This window comes from Aquarana catesbeiana, linkage group LG04 (assembly GCF_042186555.1).
Source record: "Aquarana catesbeiana isolate 2022-GZ linkage group LG04, ASM4218655v1, whole genome shotgun sequence".
Lineage (NCBI taxonomy): Eukaryota > Metazoa > Chordata > Amphibia > Anura > Ranidae > Aquarana > Aquarana catesbeiana.
The window spans coordinates 215,731,441-215,754,221 of record NC_133327.1 but is presented as its reverse complement, the minus strand read 5'-3'; the positions used below and the strand labels follow the sequence as shown (position 1 = coordinate 215,754,221).

At 42.6% G+C, this 22,781-nt stretch overlaps 1 protein-coding gene across 2 annotated transcripts in view; it reads left to right on the top strand.

Moving 5' to 3' along the window:
• ZBBX (zinc finger B-box domain containing) overlaps positions 1-22,781 on the top strand; it is a 427,325-nt gene that overhangs the window by 325,288 nt on the left and 79,256 nt on the right. For both annotated transcript variants that reach the window (XM_073626142.1, XM_073626141.1), the window contains exon 16: positions 16,850-17,024. In XM_073626142.1, the coding sequence (XP_073482243.1) occupies positions 16,850-17,024 (175 nt within the window). The remainder of the gene's footprint in view (positions 1-16,849; positions 17,025-22,781) is intronic.

Sequence of the window (22,781 nt, the reverse complement as noted above, 5' to 3'; positions counted from 1 at the left end):
TCCTGACATCCAACTTAACATACCTAAAATAACCATGTCAGAGAATGAATTGGGAAGGAGATTTGCCCAGACGAGGAAGTAAAGAAAGTATGGAAATATATATTGATCACCTTAACATTATGACCACCCACCTAATTATGAGTAGATTCCATTTATGCCACCAAAACAGCCCTGACCTATTCAGGCATGGACTCCACCAGACCTCTGAAAGTATGCTGTGGTATCTGGCACCAAGCCATTAGTAGTGTTTTATTAGGTTAGGGAGTCTCCAAACAAGACTTTCTAGATGAGATAGTGAGTCCAAATTGATGAAAGAAAAGGTGCATTAATTCACTGCAGTGGAGAAGATGCAATACGCAGAGACTCAGTTCATGTGAGCTGAGTGAATGAGGAAGCATCTTCTGCCTTACAAGCTCTAGGCTAAACAGTTTATAATCATGAATATGCACAAGATCTAGGCTTGATCATATAGTTGTAGTCCATATCTTCTTAAAAGCAAGCTAATAGTTAAATGGGTGTTTAACATCATGTGACTGACAGAAAAAGGGAACCCAGTAGTAGTCCGTCATGACAGTGGTTGGTTCAAACTGGTTCTGAACATAAGTCTATTCTTTGATCAAACAGGAAGGTAGATGGTCTGTTTTATCAGGCGGTGAATGTTGTCACGGGCTTAAACTTTGTTTCCTATAGAATAGAGAAATGCAAGTGCATATAAGCTCATATAAAATGACGATATATATATATATATATATATATATATATATATATATACACAGTATCTCACAAAAGTGAGTACACCCCTCACATTTTTGTAAATATTTTGTTATATCTTTTCATGTGACAACACAGAAGAAATGACACTTTGCTACAATGTAAAGTAGTGAGTGTACAACTTGTATAACAGTGTAAATTTGCTGCCCTCTCAAAATAACTCAACACACATCCATTAATGTCTAAACCGCTGGCAACAAAAGTGAGTACACACTTAAGTCAAAATGTCCAAATTGGTCCCAAAGTGTCAATATTTTGTGTGGCCACCATTATTTTCCATCACTGCCTTAACCCTCTTGGGCATGGCATTTACCAGAGCTTCACAGGTTGCCGCTGGAGTCCTCTACCACTCCTCCATGATGACATCATGGAGCTGGTGGATGTTAGAGACCTTGCACTCCTCCACCTTCTGTTTGAGGATGCTCCGCAGATGCTCAATAGGGTTTAGGTCTGGATACATGCCTGGCCAGTCCATCATCTTTACCCTCAGCTTCTTTAGCAAGGCAGTGGTTGTCTTGGAGGTGTGTTTGGGGTTGTTATCATGTTGGAATACTGCCCTGTGGCCCAGTCTCTGAAGGGAGGGGATCATGCTCTGCTTCAGTATGTTGACATTCATGGTTCCCTCAATGAACTGTAGCTCCCCAGTGCCGGCAGCACCATGACACTCCCACCACCATGCTTGTCTGTAGGCAAGAGACACTTGTCTTTGTACTCCTCACCTGGTTGCCACCACATACGCTTGACACCATCTGAACCAAATAAATTTATTTTGGTCTCATCAGGCCACAGGACATGGTTCCAGTAATCCATGTCCTTAGTCCACTTGTCTTCAGCAAACTGCAGGTTTTCTTGTGCATCATCTTTAGAAGAGGCTTCCTTCTGGGATGACAGCCATGCAGACCAATTTGATGCAGTGTGCGACATATGGCCTAAGCACTGACAGGCTGACCCCCCCACCCCTTCAACCTCTGCAGCAATGGTGGCAGCACTCATACGTCTATTTCCCAAAGTCAACCTCTGGATATGACGCTGATCACGTATACTCAACTTCTTTGGTTGACCTGTGAGGACTGTTCTGAGTGAAACCTGCCCTGTTAAACCACTGTGTATGGTCTTGGCCACCGTGCTGCAGCTCAGTTTCAGGGTCTTGGCAATCTTCTTATAGCCTAGGCCTTCTTTATGTAGAGCAAAAATTATTTTTTTCAGAGTTCTTTGCCATGAGGTGCCATGTTAAACTTCCAGTGATCAGTATTAGAGAGTGAGAGCGATAACACCAAATTTAACACACCTGCTCCCCATTTACACCTGAGACCTTGTAACACTAATGAGGCACATGACATTGGGGAGGGAAAATGGCTAATTGGGCCCAATTTGGACATTTTGACTTAGGGGTGTACTCACTTTTGTTGCCAGCAGTTTAGACATTAATGGCTGTGTGTTGAGTTATTTTGAGGGGGCAGCAAATGTACACTGTTATACAAGCTGTTCACTCACTACTTTACATTGTAGCAAAGTGTAATTTCTTCAGTGTTGTCACATGAAAAAATATAAGTAATTTTTACATAAATGTGAGGAGTGTACTCACTTTTGTGAGATACTGTGTGTGTATGTGTATATATATATATATATATATATATATATATATAAACATTTTTTAATTTTTTGCTCTATAAACAAAATAAGAGCGACAATTTTGAAAAAAATGCATTATTTTTTACTTTTTTTACTTTTTGCTATAATATCCCCAAAAAATATATAAAAAACATTTTTTTTCCTCAGTTTAGGCTGATCGCATTCTTCTACTTATTTTTGGTAAAAAAAATCGCAATAAGCGTTTATTGATTGGTTTGCACAAAAGTTATAGCGTTTACAAAATAGGGGATAGTTTTGTGGCATTTTTATTAATATATTTTTTTTTTTTACTAGTAATGGCGGCGATCAGCGATTTTTATTGTGACTGCGACATTATGGCGGACACGTCGGAAATTTTTGACACATTTTTGGGACCATTGTCATTTATACAGCAATCCGTGCTATAAAAATGCATTCCTGTGTAAATGACACTGGCAGTGAAGGGGTTAACCACTAGGGGGCGGGGAGGGGTTAAGTATGTCCTAGGGGAGTGATTACTAACTGTAGGGGGATGGGCTAGCAGTGTCATTACACTGATCACTGCTCCCGATGACAGGGAGCTGTGATCAGTGACACTTGTCACTAGGCAGAATGGGGAGATGCTGTTTACATCAGCATCTCCCCGTTCGTCCTCTCCATGAGGCGATCGCGGGTATCCCCGCGGCGATCGAGTCCGCGGGACCCGCGACCCGACTCACGGAGCACCCGGCCAGCGCGCACACGCAATGGCATGGCTGGAAATTCAAATGGACGTACCTGTAAGTCCATTTGCCCAGCCGTGCCATTCTGCTGACGTACATCGGCATGCGCCGGTCGGGAAGGGGTTAATAAGCCTTGGCTACCCATGATCCTGTCGCTGATTCACCGTTTTTCCTTCCTTGGACCACTTTTGGTAGGTCCCGACAATTGCAGACTGGGAGCATCCCAAAAGGTCTGCAGTTTTGGAGTTGCTCTAACCAGTTCTCTAGCCACTATAAATTGGCTCTTGTCAAATTTGCTCAAATCATTACACTTGCCCATTTTTTATGCTTTCAACACATCAACTTCAGGGACAACATGTTCACTTACTGCTTATTATATCCCACCCACTTTCAGATGCCATTGTAACACAATAATCAATGATATCTCCTTTACCTGTTGGTGGTCTTAATATTATGGCTGATCAGTAACATAACATTGGTGTTTTTTTTTATGTTTTAATGTGCTTCCTCCAAAGATATGTGGAAACAATCAACCAAGCATTTCCAGTCCTTCCAACTTTCATGTTCCTTTGAAATTATCTCCAGATAATTTTCACAAATACTGCCAATAGCAAGAATTACCCTACGAGAAGCCTTGATTGCCCTGTTTATTAATTTTGCGATACAGGACACTTTTCTGAGGCTGTCTGCAGTGTAATAGGATTGCTGTACAGTAAGGCAGCCCATAGATCAGGGGGCAGCAACCAGTAGATCGCTGACAGGTAACTGGTGGATCATGGTCTGGGCTTGCTGAGCTGCCATCCCAGAGCATCAAACAGAGTGCAATGCAGATGGACTACTTGTAACAGGGACGTCCAGTCAGGGGAGGGAGGTAAGCCATGAACATTTAAAAAAAAAAAAAACTGAGCTTCAAGGGTAGTAGCTCGGTGACCTGGAGTCAGAGACAAATTTGGGGGGTATGTAGCCTAAGTCCTACCTCACCACTGGTAAAAAATTTGGGGCTCCTACGACCTATGGTTCCAAAGATATGGGGCTCCTTGCACAGTCTGTCAGAAGCTACATACAGATCAGCCACTTTAAATACAAGCTGACACACTCTGTTTGCAGCAGACTGAGAGGTTGAGCTCACAGTGACTCTCACTTCTTGTCAGAGGCACTGAGCTCAATGAACAGCTTGGAGTCTTGGACCATGTGACCGTGACAATACGCGTTGGGACAGACAGGCACTAGAAGTGACGTCAGCGTGCGAGCTTTCCGCTCGTGGTGCATAGATTTTAACCTGTTTTTGAGATGTGAGTACCTTAGCTGCTTTTTAACCACTTCAGCCCCGAGCCTATTTTTCAAACTTGTTTACAAGTTAAAATCATTTATTTTATTTTTTTTGCTAGAAAATTACTTGGATCCCCAAACATATCTTTTATTTATATATATATATATATATATATATATATATATATATATATATATATGTATATATATATATGTGTGTGTAATAATTTTTTTTTCTAACACCCTAGAGAATAAAATGGCGATCGTTGCAATATTTTCTGTCACACCGTATTTGCGCAGTGCTTTTTCAAGTGTACTTTTTTTGGAAAAAATACACTTTTTTGAATTAAATTTTCTTTTTAAAATATATTTTGAAAGATGATGTTACGCTGAGTAAATTGATACCCAACATGTCACGCTTCAAAGTTGCGCCTGCTCGTGGAATGGTGACAAACTTTTACCCTTAATCCCCATATGCGACGTTTAAAAAAATTCTACAGGTTGCATGTTTTGAGGTCTAGGGCTAGAATTATTGTGTGGTTTGAACACCGTTTTCATATGTGGGTGCTACTCACGTATGCGTTCGCTTCTGCACGCGAGCTCAGCAGGAAGGGGCGTGTTTAAAACATTTTTTTTTGTTATTTTACCTTTTTTTTATTTTTTATTTTTACTCTGTTCTTTAAAAAAACAAAAAATTGTGTCACTTTTATTCCTATTACAAGAAATGTAAACATCTCTTGTAATTAAAATAAAGCATGACAGGACCTCTTAAATATGAGATCTGGGGTCAAAAAGACCTCAGATCTCATATTTACACTAAAATGCAATAAAAAAAAAAAAGAAAATGTTGCTTTAAGAGCTATGGGCGGAAGTGATGTTTTGACGCCCTGCATTGGTATGGAGCCGGGTGGGGGCCATCGTCCCCTCACTCAGCTTCATACCTAACACGGAAGAGGACCCAATCACCTCCGGTAAGCGGCGGGGGCCCCCTCTCCTGCTGCCGATAAAACCGAATCCACCGCAGAGACCACCTTTATCTGAAAGCGGACCGCCCGCTGGTGAAAAGGATACTGGGGTTATGGCAGCTAGCTGCTGCCATAACAACAATATCCCTCTTTAAAGTACCGACATATAACGACGGCGGGTGGTCCGGAAATTGTATATACTACACTGTCCGGAATCCCCCCTTTTTCTTTCATACACACTGTACATATATTAACCGGGAGATGGACGCCATTGCCGTTACTGGCTCCAAGTGAGCGGATATACATCGCCATACTGAGAGCGTCTCAACAGGATAAAGATGGTTCCCTAGATGTTTACTTTACAAGAAGCTATTATTGTGAATACTCACGATCCGTAAGGTAAGAGGCCATCTTACACCGAAGTGTGTTGCACAGAAGAGGACAAGTCATTTTGCACATTGTATTTATTTGCACAAATTTCTTGCACAGAAGAGGACAAGTCACTTTATATATTATATTTGCACTAATTTGTAGAGGGAATCCAGCGCCTGGCTTCATTGCCCCTCCCTCCTACACCTTCAAGACTGTTTACTTATTATTTACTTATCTATGTGCATTGTATCATGTGCACACTGCTACATCTAGCACTTAGCACTTTATGGATGGTTTATTTTCACTGTGATTGCTTCCAGTCCAAATATATTTGTTATGTAGCAAATAGTCACATTTGTTCTTAGTAATCTGTTTTGGTTATTTATTTCAGATAACAGCGCAGCACCGTCTATTGTATGATCATTTATTTTTCGGTTATCGACTGACCTTTTCGATGCTCGCAGCAATTAGTTATTTTGTTTAGTAGCACGGGAATACGTATTTATCTTTAATATATGATTATTTGTATATTACCCCCTTGCCACCCAGGCCAGTTTCCTCCTACATGTAAAAATCATATTTTTTTTGCTAGAAAATTACTCAGAACCCCCAAACATATATATATGTGTGTGTTTTATTGTTTTAGCAGATACCCTAGGGAATAAAATGGGGGTCATTGCAACTTTTTATGTCACACGGTATTTGCACAGCAATTTTTTAAATGCCAATTGTTTGGGGAGAAAAACTGTTTCATGAATAAAAAAAAAAAACACTAACGTTAGCCTGATTTGTTTTTGTTTTTTTTGTATAATGTGAAGGATGATGTTACGCCGAGTAAATAGACACCTAACATGTCATGCTTTAAAATTACGCACACTTGTGGAATGGCGCCAAACTTCAGCACTCTCCATAGGTGATGCTTTACATTTTTTTAGAGGTTACATGTTTAGAGTTACGGAGGAGGTCTAGTGCTAGAATTATTGCTCTTGTTCTAACGATCACGGTGTATGTAACCTGTGTGTATCTGGCTCTGATACTGGTCAGTGCCTCACCAGCCACTCACCTCACCGCACGTTCCTGACTTGTAAAGTTGGAACTGTAGTAGGGAGTAAGAGCCGGATAAGCCGATGCCTCCTCTGTAGTGCTGGCTCCTGACACCAACTGCACTCCACCTCTTATCCCGGCTAGTGGTCTCCAGAGTGGTGCCAGCAGCAGGTAAAAAGATCTTCAGGTCAGTGTGAAGCAATACACTGGGCATAATAGTATAGGGCTGCTTTCCTACTAATGTGCTGCGGATTACCCATATATCTGCAGCTTTCCTGTGAGTTTGCTGCGCTTAGCCATAGTTATATCCAGCAGGTGTGGTGCACTTTCTGAATGCAGGAGTTTTGGTGACCTTTTAGAAAGTGCGCTACACCTGCAGGATATAATAGAAGTCTATGGCAAAGTGCAGCTTACCCAGAAAAGTTGCAGATGCACTGTGCTGCACCCGCAGTGCAGGTAAACTGCACTAAGGGTTAATTTTCATCTGCAGTTTGGGGGTGGTAAAACCCCTTAGTTAATATGTGTTTTTATCAACCCCGCCCCAACCGCACCCCCTTTAGCTGCATTGGCCAGGGGTGTACAAATGTCACATCCGCAGCAAGAGTTATACACCCTGTCATGGTTGGTGGGTGTAGCACCTGTCAAGCATGACCCATTCAAGTGCATGAGGCCGCTCTGCAAGTGCCCTGCAACCTTGTGCAGGACAGTAAACAAGGGGTTAAAGCTGGCAGTGTTGTGTTGCTTTCTTGGACCCCGCAGAAGCATGCAGTTGCGGGGCACTTGCAGAGTGGCCCCATGTACTTGAATAAGTAACGATTGGCAGGCAGTAGCATCCATCAAAAGCAACAGGGAGCTTAAATTCTAAAGGATGTAGGGATTGGGGAACGGTAAAACCGCGACTCATCGGCAGGGTTTTACCACCACTCCAACTTTACGTGTGAACAAGGCCTAAGGGTGCTGCTGCCAAATGCAACTAAGGGCTCATTCACAAGTGCAACAGGCACTGCTACCACCCTTAAAAGTAATCCAGCAGGTTGAATGAAAAAAAAAGACCCAATCAGCACCGCTGGCTATAGCCAGCGGCGCTGATTGAGCAGTGGAGATCCGACAGGGCGGTTGTACAGAAATCAATTAGTAGACTGACAGCCCCTGCTGAACCAGCCGAATTTCGAGATTTCCAGAGGTAAACTCAACGGAACCCTAGACCCAGTGCCGGTGAAACAGGGGTGCAAAGAGTGAAGGTAACAAGCCCGCTTAAACCAGCAGCTCCACCGAGAGTTAGTGCTACATGTGGGGGCTCATCGGGATTTGTTGACCATCGATTCTCCCAACCTAGAGAGGTGTTTCACCGGGAGTTTACGGTGAGAGCTGGACTTTGTCAAATTTTTCAGGAAGAGAAGAGGTTAAAAGTTGCAGGACTTTATTTCTGGATGCGTAGGCGGCGGACGCCAGTGAAAGCCCGGGAGCTACGTGATCAGAAGAACAAGTGGGAGGCGCCTACCCTACTTGATACCACGTGGGACGCGTGTATGTGTTTGCCGCCAGAGAAGAAGAGAGGCCTCGTGATCGTGCTAAGAAGATCAGAGTGTGGCCATGTCTTTTTCGGTGATGCAGCCAATTATGGGACCAAGAATGTTCCCTGCAAGCACCGCGTTGAATACTGTGCTGACCGGAACCCTGCTTACAAATACTGGTGTTCGTCTGAAGCCGCAGGGGAGGTTTGTTCTGTATACCTCAGGAGATATTGAGGGACTGGGCATGATTTGCCATAGATGTGAAGGACTGGCCGTACATCTCCATCCACTTGGTCGATGTCCGCAATGTGGAGAGTATTTGTGGTGAAGCAACCTACCATGTCGCCCCATGCTTATCGGATGGATTGGGCAACAGGTATCGTCACAGTAGAAGCTGCTATTCACTTTGCCTGTTGTTGCCGAAAATGTTCCGGAGAGAGACACTGCTGTTGCCGTCTCATCAGCGGACATTGTTTTGAATTCTGAGTCCACCACGCCTGCTCTGTTGTGCCTGTACAGAGGAAGGTGGGATATGTGAAGGCTTCCCGCAGCCGTGCTCGCGGCCTACCCCCGAGGCTACCCGAACCGGATCCAGCAAAATCCACGACAGGAACGGGTAAGCAGCTGGTGGGGAATGTATCTGGGACTGTAAATAAGTATCTGCCAGCAGAAGAGTTGGGAGATTCGGAAATAGAATCCTTGTTGGATCTTTCCGGTGATGATGACCTATTTGAGACTATGTCAAAAGTACTGTTATGGTCACAAGGTGAGGATGTTGCCTCTGCTATGACTTTCCCTGAATGGACAGCCCTGAGTTCTGGGAAGACGTCACCCTGTGTGGAGCCACACAGCACTGTAAATGAGACTTTGTCAAAAGTTGTTAGTTCACTGCAGACAACGGCTGGGTCTATGGTGATCAAATCCTTGGATTCCTGTGTGCCTCCTGGCATGGGAAAGAACAGATCCTTGCCCAAACTTGCATGTTTGCAGAGAATGTTAAACAAGCGTGTAGCTATGGAGTATGGCTTGGGGTTCCCCTATGTCCCTCAGGACGTAATGCAAGTGATTGAAGTTAACCGGGAACTTTGGTACAGTGAAGCTGTTTGGGACTATTTGTCTGTGCCTAAGCCTTTCCGAAAGACTGGATGTTCTGTTAAAATGGATGAACGTTTTAGTGGATGTTTTATGCACTGGAACTTCGGTCAGCACATCTATGCTGACAAAGTGGTCATCTACAGGCCCGGAAAAGATGACGCTGTATGTTTCATTACCACAGTGGATAAACTGGGAAAGACACTGACCTTGCCAGATCCTCGGTTTTATTGGTAACTATGGACAAAAGAAATTTGAAGTTAGTTAGTGTCAGTATAAAGAGATCTTCGTGGTCAAGGTCTGGATATTCATTTAAGTGTTTTAAATCCAAGGACTTCTTTTTGCTAGCTGGATTTCTTTCATGTGAAAAAAAGAATTTATACAGGGATGGACGCCTAAAGATTATTTTTGATAATAGATTATGGGAAGAGAGTCTCATTTCTAAATGAAGCTTTGCTCCTGAAGTTGTACAGGATATATGTGTGTTTAATATGTTTTCTTTTTCAGGAACCATTTGATCTCCTATCAAGCTGTGAGGCTTTTCAGCTAGATAGATAGTGAGGTTGTGTACAGTCATAGGATGGTTTTGTTTACGGACGTGAATATATTGTTTTATAGATGTTAATCTCATAATGTCTTTCCACTGTCTTTCCTTCTTCTCTATCTATCCAAGTTTTAAGCTCAAATACCTACTCCCAGGCTTGGGAGCTATTATCATTATTTTTGGACAGACGTTGGGGACAACGTCTATTGTAGTAGGGGGAGTATGTAGCGCTGGTAGATTTATGATCTACCATCTGATAGGTAAATTTAGTGAATTGCTCGTTAGGGGAGTTAGATTTGCCTCTGTTCTAGCTTGGCTGACGTTGCGTGTGGTTCCACACTGTGCCGGTGGGTGTCGCTGTTACCATTGGCTGGTGTTGGAAGGGCAACGCGTCGAAGCGTATGGGTGCTCCTCTGTCCCGGAGACAACTCGGTGGAGGTGGTCCTCCGAGTTGCATTCTGGGAGAGGGTATTTATGGGACAGACGCCTCCTGGCCGACAGGTATGCCTTAGAGTGCTACCTCGTGGTCCTCCATTCCGGAGGCCCACGCCGCTGCGGCGCGTGGGTGGGCCCAGAAGCATGTCTGGGGCCTACCACAGCAGCCGAGGAATGGTCCTGAGCTGTCTATCCAGAGTGAAGAAGCTGGACAACCGAGAAGATCCTAGGGGAGTACCCGTCATGGAAGGAGCAGAGTGCTGGTCTGGAGAGGGGCCTGGTGACTCGGTTGGAGGACGTATCTTAAAGTAGTTCTACAGCATAGTACTGCCGGGTTGGCTTAGAGGTCCAAGTGCTGTGTCTGACATTCACCGCAAAATTTAATCCATCCTGTGGCAGAGGATCGTACGGGTTTATTTCAAGCAAGTCTGTGGCAGAGACTTTTTTTCGTGCTACGTACTGGCTGCTAGGCAAGTGAGAGAGGCCTATCCAGGCGAGCAAAGATTGTGTCCCACAAGGGGATTGCATCTGATTACAATATTCAACTTTAAAGGACATTCTCAAGAATCCTAAAGAAAGGTATTTGAGCTTCCCTGCAGCTTCCCTCCTGCCTCTTTCCTGCTACTTCTTTTACTTACTTGGTTCAATAAAGCATTGAAAACGTACTCAAGTGTTGGTGCTTTTATCGTCCAGAGGTAAACACAACGGAACCCTAGACCCGGTGTCGGTGAAACAGGGGTGTCAAGAGTGAAGGTAACAAGCCCGCTTAAACCAGCAGCTCCACCGAGAGTTAGTGCTACATATGCATGTGAGGTTAAGATTTGTTGGCTCTAAAATTTCAAAGCAGTATATTCTGTGCCTAGTTGTATTACTTTGTGAATGTGATATAACGCAACATAACTTCAAATAGACATGTTTTCATATTTTGAATGGTTGAGGCTTTTTATGTTTAGCAACTCCGTCTTTATCATCTCTTTAAACATTGACATGAGTATATATGGCAGTCTGTGACAAGGATATCAGCTGCAGCACTATAGATAGTCTGTGTGTGACAAATTACATTCATATTCAAATAGTTTCACTCTAAATATTGCTGGATTCTTACATCCTCTTATATACTTATTGGAGCGGAGGAATGGTAATGCTGTGCCCATGCAGCAAATAAAATAGTGACCTTAATTTCTCTGAGCCCGAGTGCTTCATTGTTCATTATATCTCACGTAGGAGATTCCATGTAGACATCGAGTGCCGCTATCATATAAGTGTTTTGTCAAAGAGCGTCAAGTCTTACTCTGTGTGACCTCTGTTATGTACAATTTCTGCACCAGGAGACCCACTGGTTTGGATAGTGTGGAGAAACATTACATACTTAGTTGGTTCAATGCTGCAGGGAATTGTAAGAATGTGTTATCAAGAATATCATGTCAAAAAAGTATATCTACTGCTGCTATATAAAAACTTATTTAAGATGAATGTGATATGTGTATTAAAGCTGAGTCCAGGCAAACAGCTAAATGCATGGGTGTAATACATACTACATACGTGAACAGTCAAAAACATCTTCTGACACTGGAAGTCCTGACAACAGCATATCCAGGCAAAAAAAAAACCGAATCCCGTCTTTCTAATTAGGCAGGAAAAGAGTATAACCACAGTGAAAACCCATCACTGCCCACTCTGTTCTTAACTAGCTCCTGGTGGTAAAATGCAATGATAGCAGGGAAATAATACACACTTTAGATGCATATTATTATTATCATTATTATTATTCAGGATTTATATAGCACCAACAGTTTGCGGAATACTTTACAATGTAGAGGGGGGCAGTACAATTACAATACTGTACAGTTCAATACAGAAGGGATGGGAGCTCGTGGAGCTTACAATCTAAGGGAAGGGGGAGTCTAAAAGTAGGGGGAGATACTGTATATACTGTACTTTTTTTACCAAATAACTAGTTTAAATTCTTCTTATGACATATATAAGGCTATTCCTTATTCTTACGGCACTAAATCACAAAAAAAAAAAAAAAAAAATGGGTATAAAGAAATATACAAATAAAAAATACTGAAATACTACCCACACCAAATGAATGGATGCCAGCACATACAAATCTACTAGACAACCCTCAGTGCATTAATCTAATCTACACCCAATTATAGGATAAAATATTATAATATCTTGTACATAAACCTGACATAAATGAAAAATTAATTCAAAGGATATTATTAAACATCCCAGAAGGGCCATTAAAGTGTTACTAAACCCAGGACCCCGCATTCACTATAGCTGATCTCCCTCAGTACACTGAACATGGACATGCAATTATTTGAGTAAATATTAATTGTTAAATACCTTTTCTCATCAGTAATACATAGCAGTCTTGTAACTTCTATCAGTGCCAGCTTAAATCTTGTAGGAGGAAGTTTCATACTGCACTGAGCTGTCCTATCAGGATCAAGGACCCCTGACCCTCTGTCTGGACAGTGCTGATTGGCCCTGTGCTCATCACATGCACTCTTCCAAGAAAAAAAATCTCTCTAGCAATACACACCAAACTGAGCATGTGCAGACTGACTCCAGTAGCTCTGTCTTATCCAGACATGTTTTGGAGTCAGTGGAAGAAGAGGAGGATCTATGCATATAGATTCACACAGCTTTTTTACACAGTGCAGAGAATTAACCCCTTAGGTTCCACAGTGAGTATAACAAGCATGCTTTACTGCATATACAGACTGATTTTACTGTTGTGGGTTTAGTCACACTTTAAGTGTGAAAATACACAAAATATACTAAGTAGCTTTCCTATTGTAACTAATATATTACAAAGTGTCAATTTTGCCAAACACAACCCACAGTCCCAGTCCATCTTCATACTGTGTTTTATTTTCTACTGTGACTTGATCCAAACAGTGCAGCAGGCCACCAGGTAAGACTTGTACATAAAGAGTTAAATATTCTATTGATTGTGTTTGGCTAAATGAAGTCTTTGTAATATATTAATTATACTGGGAAAGTTACTTAGTATATTTTTTGTATTTTCACACTGAATTTCTTTTGGGATGTTTTAACCACTTGAGCTCCGGGAGATTTTACCCCTTCATGACCAGGCCATTTTTTGTTATCTGGCACTGCTATACTTTAATTGGAAGAGCGCACAGGCTCTAGTGCAAAAACCTTTTATTGAATAAAAAATGTGTAAAAATGTATAAATGCACTCAAAGGCATAGATGTGTAAAAACATGTCATCCACAACAACAACCTGCCTGAAGCATGGCAGCAGCTGCACACGTACTTGCCTGATCCGGTCTCCCATCCATCCACCTTGAGCTCCACTGGGGAGGCATCCGATATACAGAGCTGTGGACTATATGGTTGTTGTGGGTGACCTGCTTTTACACATCTACGCTTGTGAGTGCATATATCATTTTTACATATTTTTATTTAGTAAAAAGGTTTTACACCAGAGCCTTCTGCGCTCTTCTTTTTATTTACAGTGCATTGCAAAAGTATTCACCCCCCTTGGCATTTTACCTATTCTGTTACATTACAGCCTTTAGTTCAATGTTTTTTTAACCTGAATTATATGTGATGGATCAGAACACAATAGTCTAAGTTGGTGAAGTAAAATTAGAAAAAATATATACATAAAACTATTTTTCAGAAATAAAGAAATGATAATTGGCATGTGCGTATGTATTCACCTCCTTTGTTATGAACCCCATAAAAAGCTCCGGTGCAACCAATTACCTTCAGAAGTCACATAATTAGTGAAATGATGTCCACCTGTGTGCAATCTAAGTGTCACATGATCTGTCATTACATATACACACCTTTTTGAAAGGCCCCAGAGGCTGCAACACCTAAGCAAGAGGCACCACAACCAAACACTGCCATGAAGACCAAGGAACTCTCCAAACAAGTAAGAGACAAAGTCAGGGTTAGGTTATAAAAAAATATCCAAATCTTTGATGATCCCTAGGAGCACCATCAAATCTATTATAACCAAATGGAAAGAACATGGCACAACAGCAAACATGCCAAGAGATGGCCGCACACCAAAACTCACGGACCGGGCAAGAAGCCCATTAATCAGAGAGGCAGCACAGAGACCTAAGGTAACCCTGGAGGAGCTGCAGAGTTCTACAGCAGAGAATGGAGTATCTGTACATAGGACGACAATAAGCCGTACGCTCCATAGAGTTGGGCTTTATGGCAGAGTGACCAGAAGAAAGTCATTAGTTTCAGCAAAAAACAAACTGGCACGATTTGAGTTTGTGAAAAGGCATGTGGGAGACTCCCAAAATGTATGGAGGAAGGTGCTCTTGTCTGATGAGACTATAATTGAACTTTTTGGCCATCAAAGAAAACGCTATGTCTGGCGCAAACCGAACACATCACATCAACCAAAGAACACCATCCCCACAGTCAAACATGGTGGTGGCAGCATCATGCTGTGGGGATGTCTTTCAGCAGTCAGGACTGGGAAACTGGTCAGAGTTGAGGATGGTGCTAAATACAGGGATATTCTTGAGCAAAACCTGTACCGCTCTGTGTGTGATTTGAGGCTAGGACGGAGGTTCACCTTCCAGCAGGACAATGACCCCAAACACACTGCTAAAGCAACACTTGAGTGGTTTAAGGGGAAACGTAAATGTGTTGGAATGGCCTAGCCAAAGCCCAGACCTCAATCCAATAGAAAATCTATGGTCAGACTTAAAGATTGCTGTTCACAAGCGCAAACCATCCAACTTGAAGGAGCTGGAGCAGTTTTGCAAGGAGGAATGGGCAAAAATTACAGTGGTAAGATGTGACAAGCTCATAGAGACTTATCCAAAGCAACTTGGAGCTGCGATAGCCGCAAAAGGTGGCTCTGAAAAGTATTGACTTTAGGGGGGTGAATAGTTCTGCACATTGACTTTTTCTGTTATTTTGTCCTATTTGTTGTTTGCCTCACAATAAAAAAAAAAAAACATCTTCAAAGTTGTGGGCATGTTCTGTAAATTAAATGATGCACATCCTCAAACAATCCATGTTAATTCCAGGTTGTTAGGCAACAAAGCACGAAAAATGCCAAGGGGGTGAACACTTTTGCAAGGCACTGTTTGTTTTACAGTTCCCAGTGCCCGCTGACATGGAGAGCTGCAAGGTGGTTCTTCTTGAATAGCATTAACTCTTTCTAAAAAGAACAATAATTTGTGACTTCTTTATATTGGACATTCTTGGCAAGTACTGACTATTGTGTGTATCTACTTTAATTGGTAATTACGCAGGCAAGCAACACTGTGTACATAACAAAATTTTTATCATTTTTTTGCACAAATGGAGCTTTCTTTTGGTGGTATTTGATCACCACTGGGTTTTTTATTTTTTGCGAAAAAGACATTTTGAAAATAAAAAAAACAATTTTTCCTTTTTTTATTTTTTACCTTGGTCAAAATGTTTTTTGTTACATGTTTTTGATTAAAAAAAAAATTCAAATAAGTGTATATTAATTGATTTGCACGAAAGGTATAGCACCTAAAAACTATGGTATAAATACTGAAATTTTTATTTTTGAATTTTATTTTATACTACTAATGGAAGCGATCAGCGACTTATAATGGGACTGCGATAGTGTGGCGGGTAATCTTACAATAACTGACTAGTTGCCACTGATATCACCAGTGATAAAACTATACACTGTCACTGTACTAATGTCACTGGCTGGGAAGGGGTTAACATCTAGGGCGATTAACGGGTTAAATGTGTTCCTAACTATGTGTAATGTGTGTAAAGTGTGCTGCTTTTACTAACATATCTCACATTTTCTCATCCCTGACAGATGGCTCCCCCTGTACAGAGCTCTGTTTTGTTTACCAACACAGAGCTCTGGGCTGTGATTGCACACAGCCAATCAACATATCCCAGGCATGAATCATTGGCTGGGACTTGCTGACATGTTCCCGTTGAGTACAATTACAGCAAGTGCCGGGCGGAGGGCTTGCATGCCCTAAACCCGAAAGTAGGCAGCGGAGTATCAGCACATCACTTTGCCTACAGTGGCCCGCAGTACATTGAGGGTGGGCAGTCCCCAAGTGGTTAATGTAGTGATATTCATTTTAATTTGTATGTTTCTTTAAATACTTTTATATTTTTATTTAAGTGATTTAATGCTGTAACCATAAAGGATAGCCTTATATATGTTATCTGTTGAGGGGTTGTCTTTATGGCAGCTTTCACGCTATACATAATATTTGGCTTGAATGGGGGGGGTTTGTATGATAAATTCTACTTATGCCTGACTTTCAGCTTTCCTCCAGCTGAGGACCCCCTCACTTAGAGCACTCCCCTACTTATAAATATGAGTTTCCATACTTTTTTTTAATTGGGTCTTGGAGAGGACTTTCTGTAGGGGTCTGCACCCTATAGGAGATGAGTATTGCAGTGAGAACTGCTTTTTATATTTTCTAACTTGCAAAGTCATTTTTATTTTTTTTCATAAAAACTAGAGTTCTTCTTGTATCATAGGAATTTCATAAAGTTGTCCTTAGAGAAAAAAATCAAGCATCAGAATACCAAGGTCTGAATGGATTTTTCACTCTGGAAACTGACCATAAAGAAGTGAAAGATAACTTCCATTCTCAACAAGTCTCTGAACACACAACTCATGAGTTTGACGTGGATGAGAAAAGCATGTGTACAGGTAAGAACAGATAGGCATGTAAATAACTAGTATGTATATAAATATGATGTTTCAACTGACATTCTTGTAATCATCCATCTCCCATAAATATTTGCCTGCTACAAAAATGTAGACTAGATCAGTGTTTCTCAACTCCAGTCCTCAAGGCGCCCCAACAGGTCATGTTTTCAGGATTTCCCTCAGATGAAATGGCTGTGGTAATTACTAAGGCAGTGAAACTGCTCAAATCACCTGTGCAAAATAATGGAAAGCCTGAAAACATGACCTGTTGGGGCGCCTTGAGGACTGGAGTTGAGAAACACTGGACTAGATAGAGGAATTCCAGGTATGCACATTTTATACATGGTTACTTCAGTCCAGCTTGAATGAATGTAAATATACACACATACAGGGCTTTTTTTCTGCCGGAACGTGGCGGAACGCCGTTCCGGCACCTATGGCAGGCCTCTCTGCTCTGACATGTCATATAACACAATAGCCAGTAGAGGAAGTTTTCTGCACAACTTACTTCCTCTACCGGGTTCTCTGTGCTAGCCCATGTGAGTCCTGCCCTCAATCGGGTCAGGTCACAGCACTGCAGCTGCTTGTGGCCATCCAAGAGGCAGCTTACATCCCTGCCTGCCGCCGCCGCTACTCTGACAGTTCAAATGGGCGGAGCTCTCCGATCATCACTTTACTGTGACGAATTTGAAAGAAAAGAGCCCACGCATACCATACAGCAGTGGCTGCTTTCCAGAGGAGGAGGTAAGGGGCTGTGAAAGGGGGGAGGGGAAGAGCTTTTGGGAGAGTGAACATGGACAGAGAGAACAGTGAAAGTGGGGTTTTGGGGAATTTGTACAGAGGAGAACTGGGGGGAGGGGGATTGATCGGTGCAATGAAGAGGGGATTTATGCAGATAGGGGAGCTGGGGGCAAATTTAGCAGAGAGGTGCAGGATGGGGGAGATTTGTGCAGAGAGGAGAGCAGGATGGGGGAGTTTTGTGCAGAGAGGAGAGCAGGATGGGGGATATTTGTGCAGAGAGAACTGGGAAAGGGGGAGATTTGTGCAGAGAAGAGAACTGGGAAAGGGGGAGATTTGTGCAGAGAGGAGAACTAGGGAAAGGGGGAGATTTGTGCAAAGAGGAGAACTGCGAGAGGGGGATTTCTACTTATTGCCATTATTTAGTGCCGCTGTACTTCTCTACCCTAAACAAGGCGTGGTTGGGGGCGGATTTGGGTGTGGTTGGGGGCGGGAAGTTGGCCAGGGCGGGAGAGTTCCTGCACCTTTTCTCTGAGAGAAAAAAAGCCATGTGTGTATATGTATGTGTATATATATATATATATATATATATATATATATATATATATATATATATATATATATATATATATATATATGTGTGTGTGTGTATGTGTGTATATATATATATTTATACTGTGATGTTTGGGGGCTGTTTAGCTTAGTGTAGCACTCACCAGTGAGTAGAGTCCACGCCATATGTGCCATTTAAGGGCTTGTATGCCCACTTTTATTAAAGAGAAAGAAAATGTCCAATAGCACAAACCTTTGCCCATGCAGGGGTTACCGGCAACAACACAAAACAAAGTAAGTTAGAGTTAGCCTCCTGGCCGTGTAACACAGCATTCCTGTGTACCTGTATGAATGCTGTACCTCTGTCAGCTCTTTTCCTCACAGCTTGCCTGCTGCTCTGGTCCTCAGGTTTGGGCCCTCTGTCTGTTCCTGTGCAGACATGCACACTTGTGGCTGCTCCCTTGCACCCACATGGACTCCTTGGGAGGGTGGAGCCCATAACCTTGGCCCTGACTTTGCAAAAAAGAACTGTACACACCTGCATAATCAGTGTGCTGGCTGTTTCCAAAACTTAAACCCAGGACTGGAGATTTCATCCCACCCCGATCACTACAAAATCTCCAGGCTCCAGGTCCCAAACCAGATATTACCAACCACAGAGGAAAGTGAAAAAAACTGTTTCTTCCAAATCAAAGAAGCATCCTGGATTCCCTCAACCTGCCTTGAGAATCCTGAGCAACATACACCATGAGATAGAGAACTGTACTGTCACAATACCATAAATCGGGATATGCAATTAGCGGACCTCTAGCTGTTGCAAAACTACAAGTCCCATCATGCCTCTGCCTCTGGCTGTCAGTCTTGCTATGTCTCATGGGACTTGTAGTTCTGCAACAGCTGGAGGTCCACTAATTGCATATCCCTGCCATAAATGGTTGATGCCCTGGAAGCAGGGAATAACTGAAGAAGACACTGCAACTCCTGTCATCTCCACTTACATCTGGGTCCCATGCTGAGCAGCTGAGCAGCCAGCGTGATACATTATGAACACAGGTGTAGAACTGCTTGGTAGATTGGTTTCTCTGTTCTTCTGTATCAACTCTGTTAGCAACCTTGGCCCATCTGACACACCATGTTAAGCAAATGGATACTGCAATACTATTGGGAGCACAGTTCAGAATCAGAAAGCAAACACCAAGCTGCTTAGTGCTAAAGGAAACCAATATATTGTCACGGTTGAAGTAAATGGCTGTATGTACATAAATGAGCAGGTAATGAATTGGGTCAATTACTGTTCACTAGGAAATATGATCACTAGAATGGAATGGAGTTCTATGCAGCTTAGAGTAAACCTGGTAACCCAAAAAATCAGCAATAAGCAATGGCATTTGGTAATCGGCAACGATAATCAATACCACGATAACTCCTCTGTAAACAGTGGGCTGTAACCACTATAAGCCTAGTACGGACTATTCGTTTTTTCTCATTCAACCCAGTGGGCTGAATGAAAAAACACTAAAGATCTCAGGAGGAGGCGCTGTAATAACTATGCGATGTTAGTACAGCAATCTCCACCGCTGAGCTCTTGTGTTTCCCAACCGCCCCCCCCCCCCCCCCCCAGAACACACTGGTCAGCACTCGTTGGCTGAGATAGCTGATCGGCAGACCTTTCTCGCTCATGCCCCTTCGACAGGAGACAGCTTCTTTTGGACTTGGGCCAAATGTCGCCGGTTTCATTTGAACCAGCCAATGTCACACTATTTTCGACCCATGTCTATGGCCCTTTAGCATGCACTCTATACAGTATATGAATGATTACAGTAAAATATAAGGCTCCCTAGCAAGGTACCTCTTACTATGTACAATAGGCGCGGCTCAAGAAATGGTACAAGAATGGTTTGAGGAACACAATGCTTCAAGGTGTTGACTTGTCCATCATGTTTTCCACATCTTAATTGATCAAGCATCCATGGGATGTGCTAGAAAAACAGGTCCATGAAAGCCCCAGTTCACAATTTACAGGACTTAAAAGATCTGCTACTGATGGCTTGGTGTCAGATACCACAGCATACCTTAAGAGGTCTTGTGGGGTCCATGCCCCATATACAGTATATATACATATATATAAAATATATATATTTTTTGCCAAAAATATAATAAACATGTAAGATCAAACCTTATACAGATTGATACCAGGAATATCATTGGGATACCAGATCAGAACAGAACAAACAAGGCTTGGGCAAGTCGGCACTGGGAAATAGCATGGCTGGGTAAAGGATCACAGGAGGAACAGGATGCTAAGATAGACAAAGGTAAATAGAATGCTAATCCCCAGCACTAATCCTAATCCTTAAAACTCAAATCCAACCAAAGCGTCATACTATGTTTTGGATCTAGCAGAGAACGCTAATGGGGCGTACACACGGTCGGACTTTTTGGCTACAAAAGTCCGACAGCCTGTCCAACAGACTTTCGACAGACTTTTGGCGGACTTTAAACGGACTTTTTAATGACCGTACTTGCCTACGCACGATCACACCAAAGTCCGATGGATTCGTACATGATGACGTACACCGGACTAAAGTAAGGAAGTTGATAGCCAGTAGCCAATAGCTGTCCTAGCTTCGGTTTTTGTCCGTCGGAATAGCATACAGACGAGCGGATTTCTGGGTCTGGCGGAGTTACGACGTAAAGATTTGAAGCAAGTTCCAAATCTAAAGTCCGTCAGATTTGCGACTGGAAAAGTCAGCTGAAAGTCCGGGGAAGCCCACACACGATCTGATTGTCCGCCGGATTTGGTCCGTCGGCGTCCGTCTGACTTTTGTAGCCGAAAAGTCCGACCGTGTGTACGCCCCATTACAGCCAGCGAGGCACCAGACAAAACACAAGTTCATTTTAATAGAGTAGAGAAGGATTAGAACTTCTGAAAATGATTTCTCAACTGTTTGTGCATTCCTGACATGGTGACAATCACATCCCACCATTTCTTTTTCTGGTTCCACAGGGATAAGAAATAAGATGAAATCTTCCCTGTTGGGTCACAAACAGTGTTATGCCGCGTACACACGGTCAGACTTTTCGACTGGACTTGGCCGACGGACCATCCGATCGTGTGTGGGCTTCACCGGACTTTTCCAGTCGCAAATCTGACAGACTTTAGATTTGGAACATGCTTCAAATCTTTACGTAGTAACTCCGCCGGACCCAGAAATCCGCTCGTCTGTATGCTAGTCCCATGGACAAAAACCGACGCTAGGGCAGCTATTGGCTACTGGCTATCAACTTCCTTATTTTAGTCCGGTGTACGTCATCACGTACGAATCCGTCGGACTTTGGTGTGATTGTGTGTAGGCAAGTCCGGTCTTTAAAAAGTCTGTTGAAAGTCCGCCCAAAGTCCGTCGGATGGGCTGTCGGCCTGTAGCTGAAAAGTCTGACCGTGTGTACGCGGCATTAGGCTTCATATACACTTGGCTGCCATTTACAGTGGCCATGGGAAAATGCAAAACGCGGCATAACTGCGCCACGATTTTGTCATGTTTTCCGGTTTCTCGCAGGCGGCGGTCAATATGTTCCTTTTCTGAACTCGAGTCAGGAGAGGCAGGTTGAACCTCACCTATATGCAGCAGCTCCTAAACTCTACTAAAAGCCTATGTGTACAATAACACATAGGCTTTTATGGAGTTGAGTTTAGGAGCTTTGGCAAAAAAAAAGCCAAAAGCTCTTAAACTCAAGTTTTAGAGCTGCTAGTGTACATGAAGCCTAAAAAGCCTGACCATATGTTTTTCCTACCCACTCTACTTCCCAAATAAACTGACTAGAGTAAGGCTCTAAATTGGATACTCAAAGTGATGATTTGTGTTCTCATAGGGATCATCCATCTAGAAAGGTTAGTTGTGGGAAAGCAATACCCTGAAAAATCTACCTTTTTGCTCTGAATTCCTCTTGAGAAGTAGCAGTGCATTTCCTCACATGATTGGCCTTATAACTTCACATCCCTGGCGTTCATCCAAAGCAAATCCTGTCCACCCTGTGATGACCGCTATTTTTATGAAATGAGAGTGAGATTTAGAGATGTCACTCCTGCGCTGCTCATTGTTCTGTTGACCTGTGGCACAAGCATTTTCTTGTTTCTGTTTCCTTTGTTCCACAGATCAGTGTTTTTTCTCTCCTTCTCCTACCCTCCTCCACAAAGAAACACTGTGCAAAACAAGGCATTCGTTAGTCAGTCCTGGTAAAATTATCAGCTGTATGGAGCCTACAGGCAATAACTGAGGCTGGTCTTTTGCCTGCCAATTGTCTTTTTGGGCACCACTGTTGATCCAGCAGTGTCACATCCTAATTAAACATTGACAATTCCTATAAAGGAGGCACTATTATTTAAGGAACCCAAAGATAAACTTTATTTCAGAAACGACATTCTTTCAAAACCTTGTATCCTAATCGTACAGTACAGGCGCTTGCCAG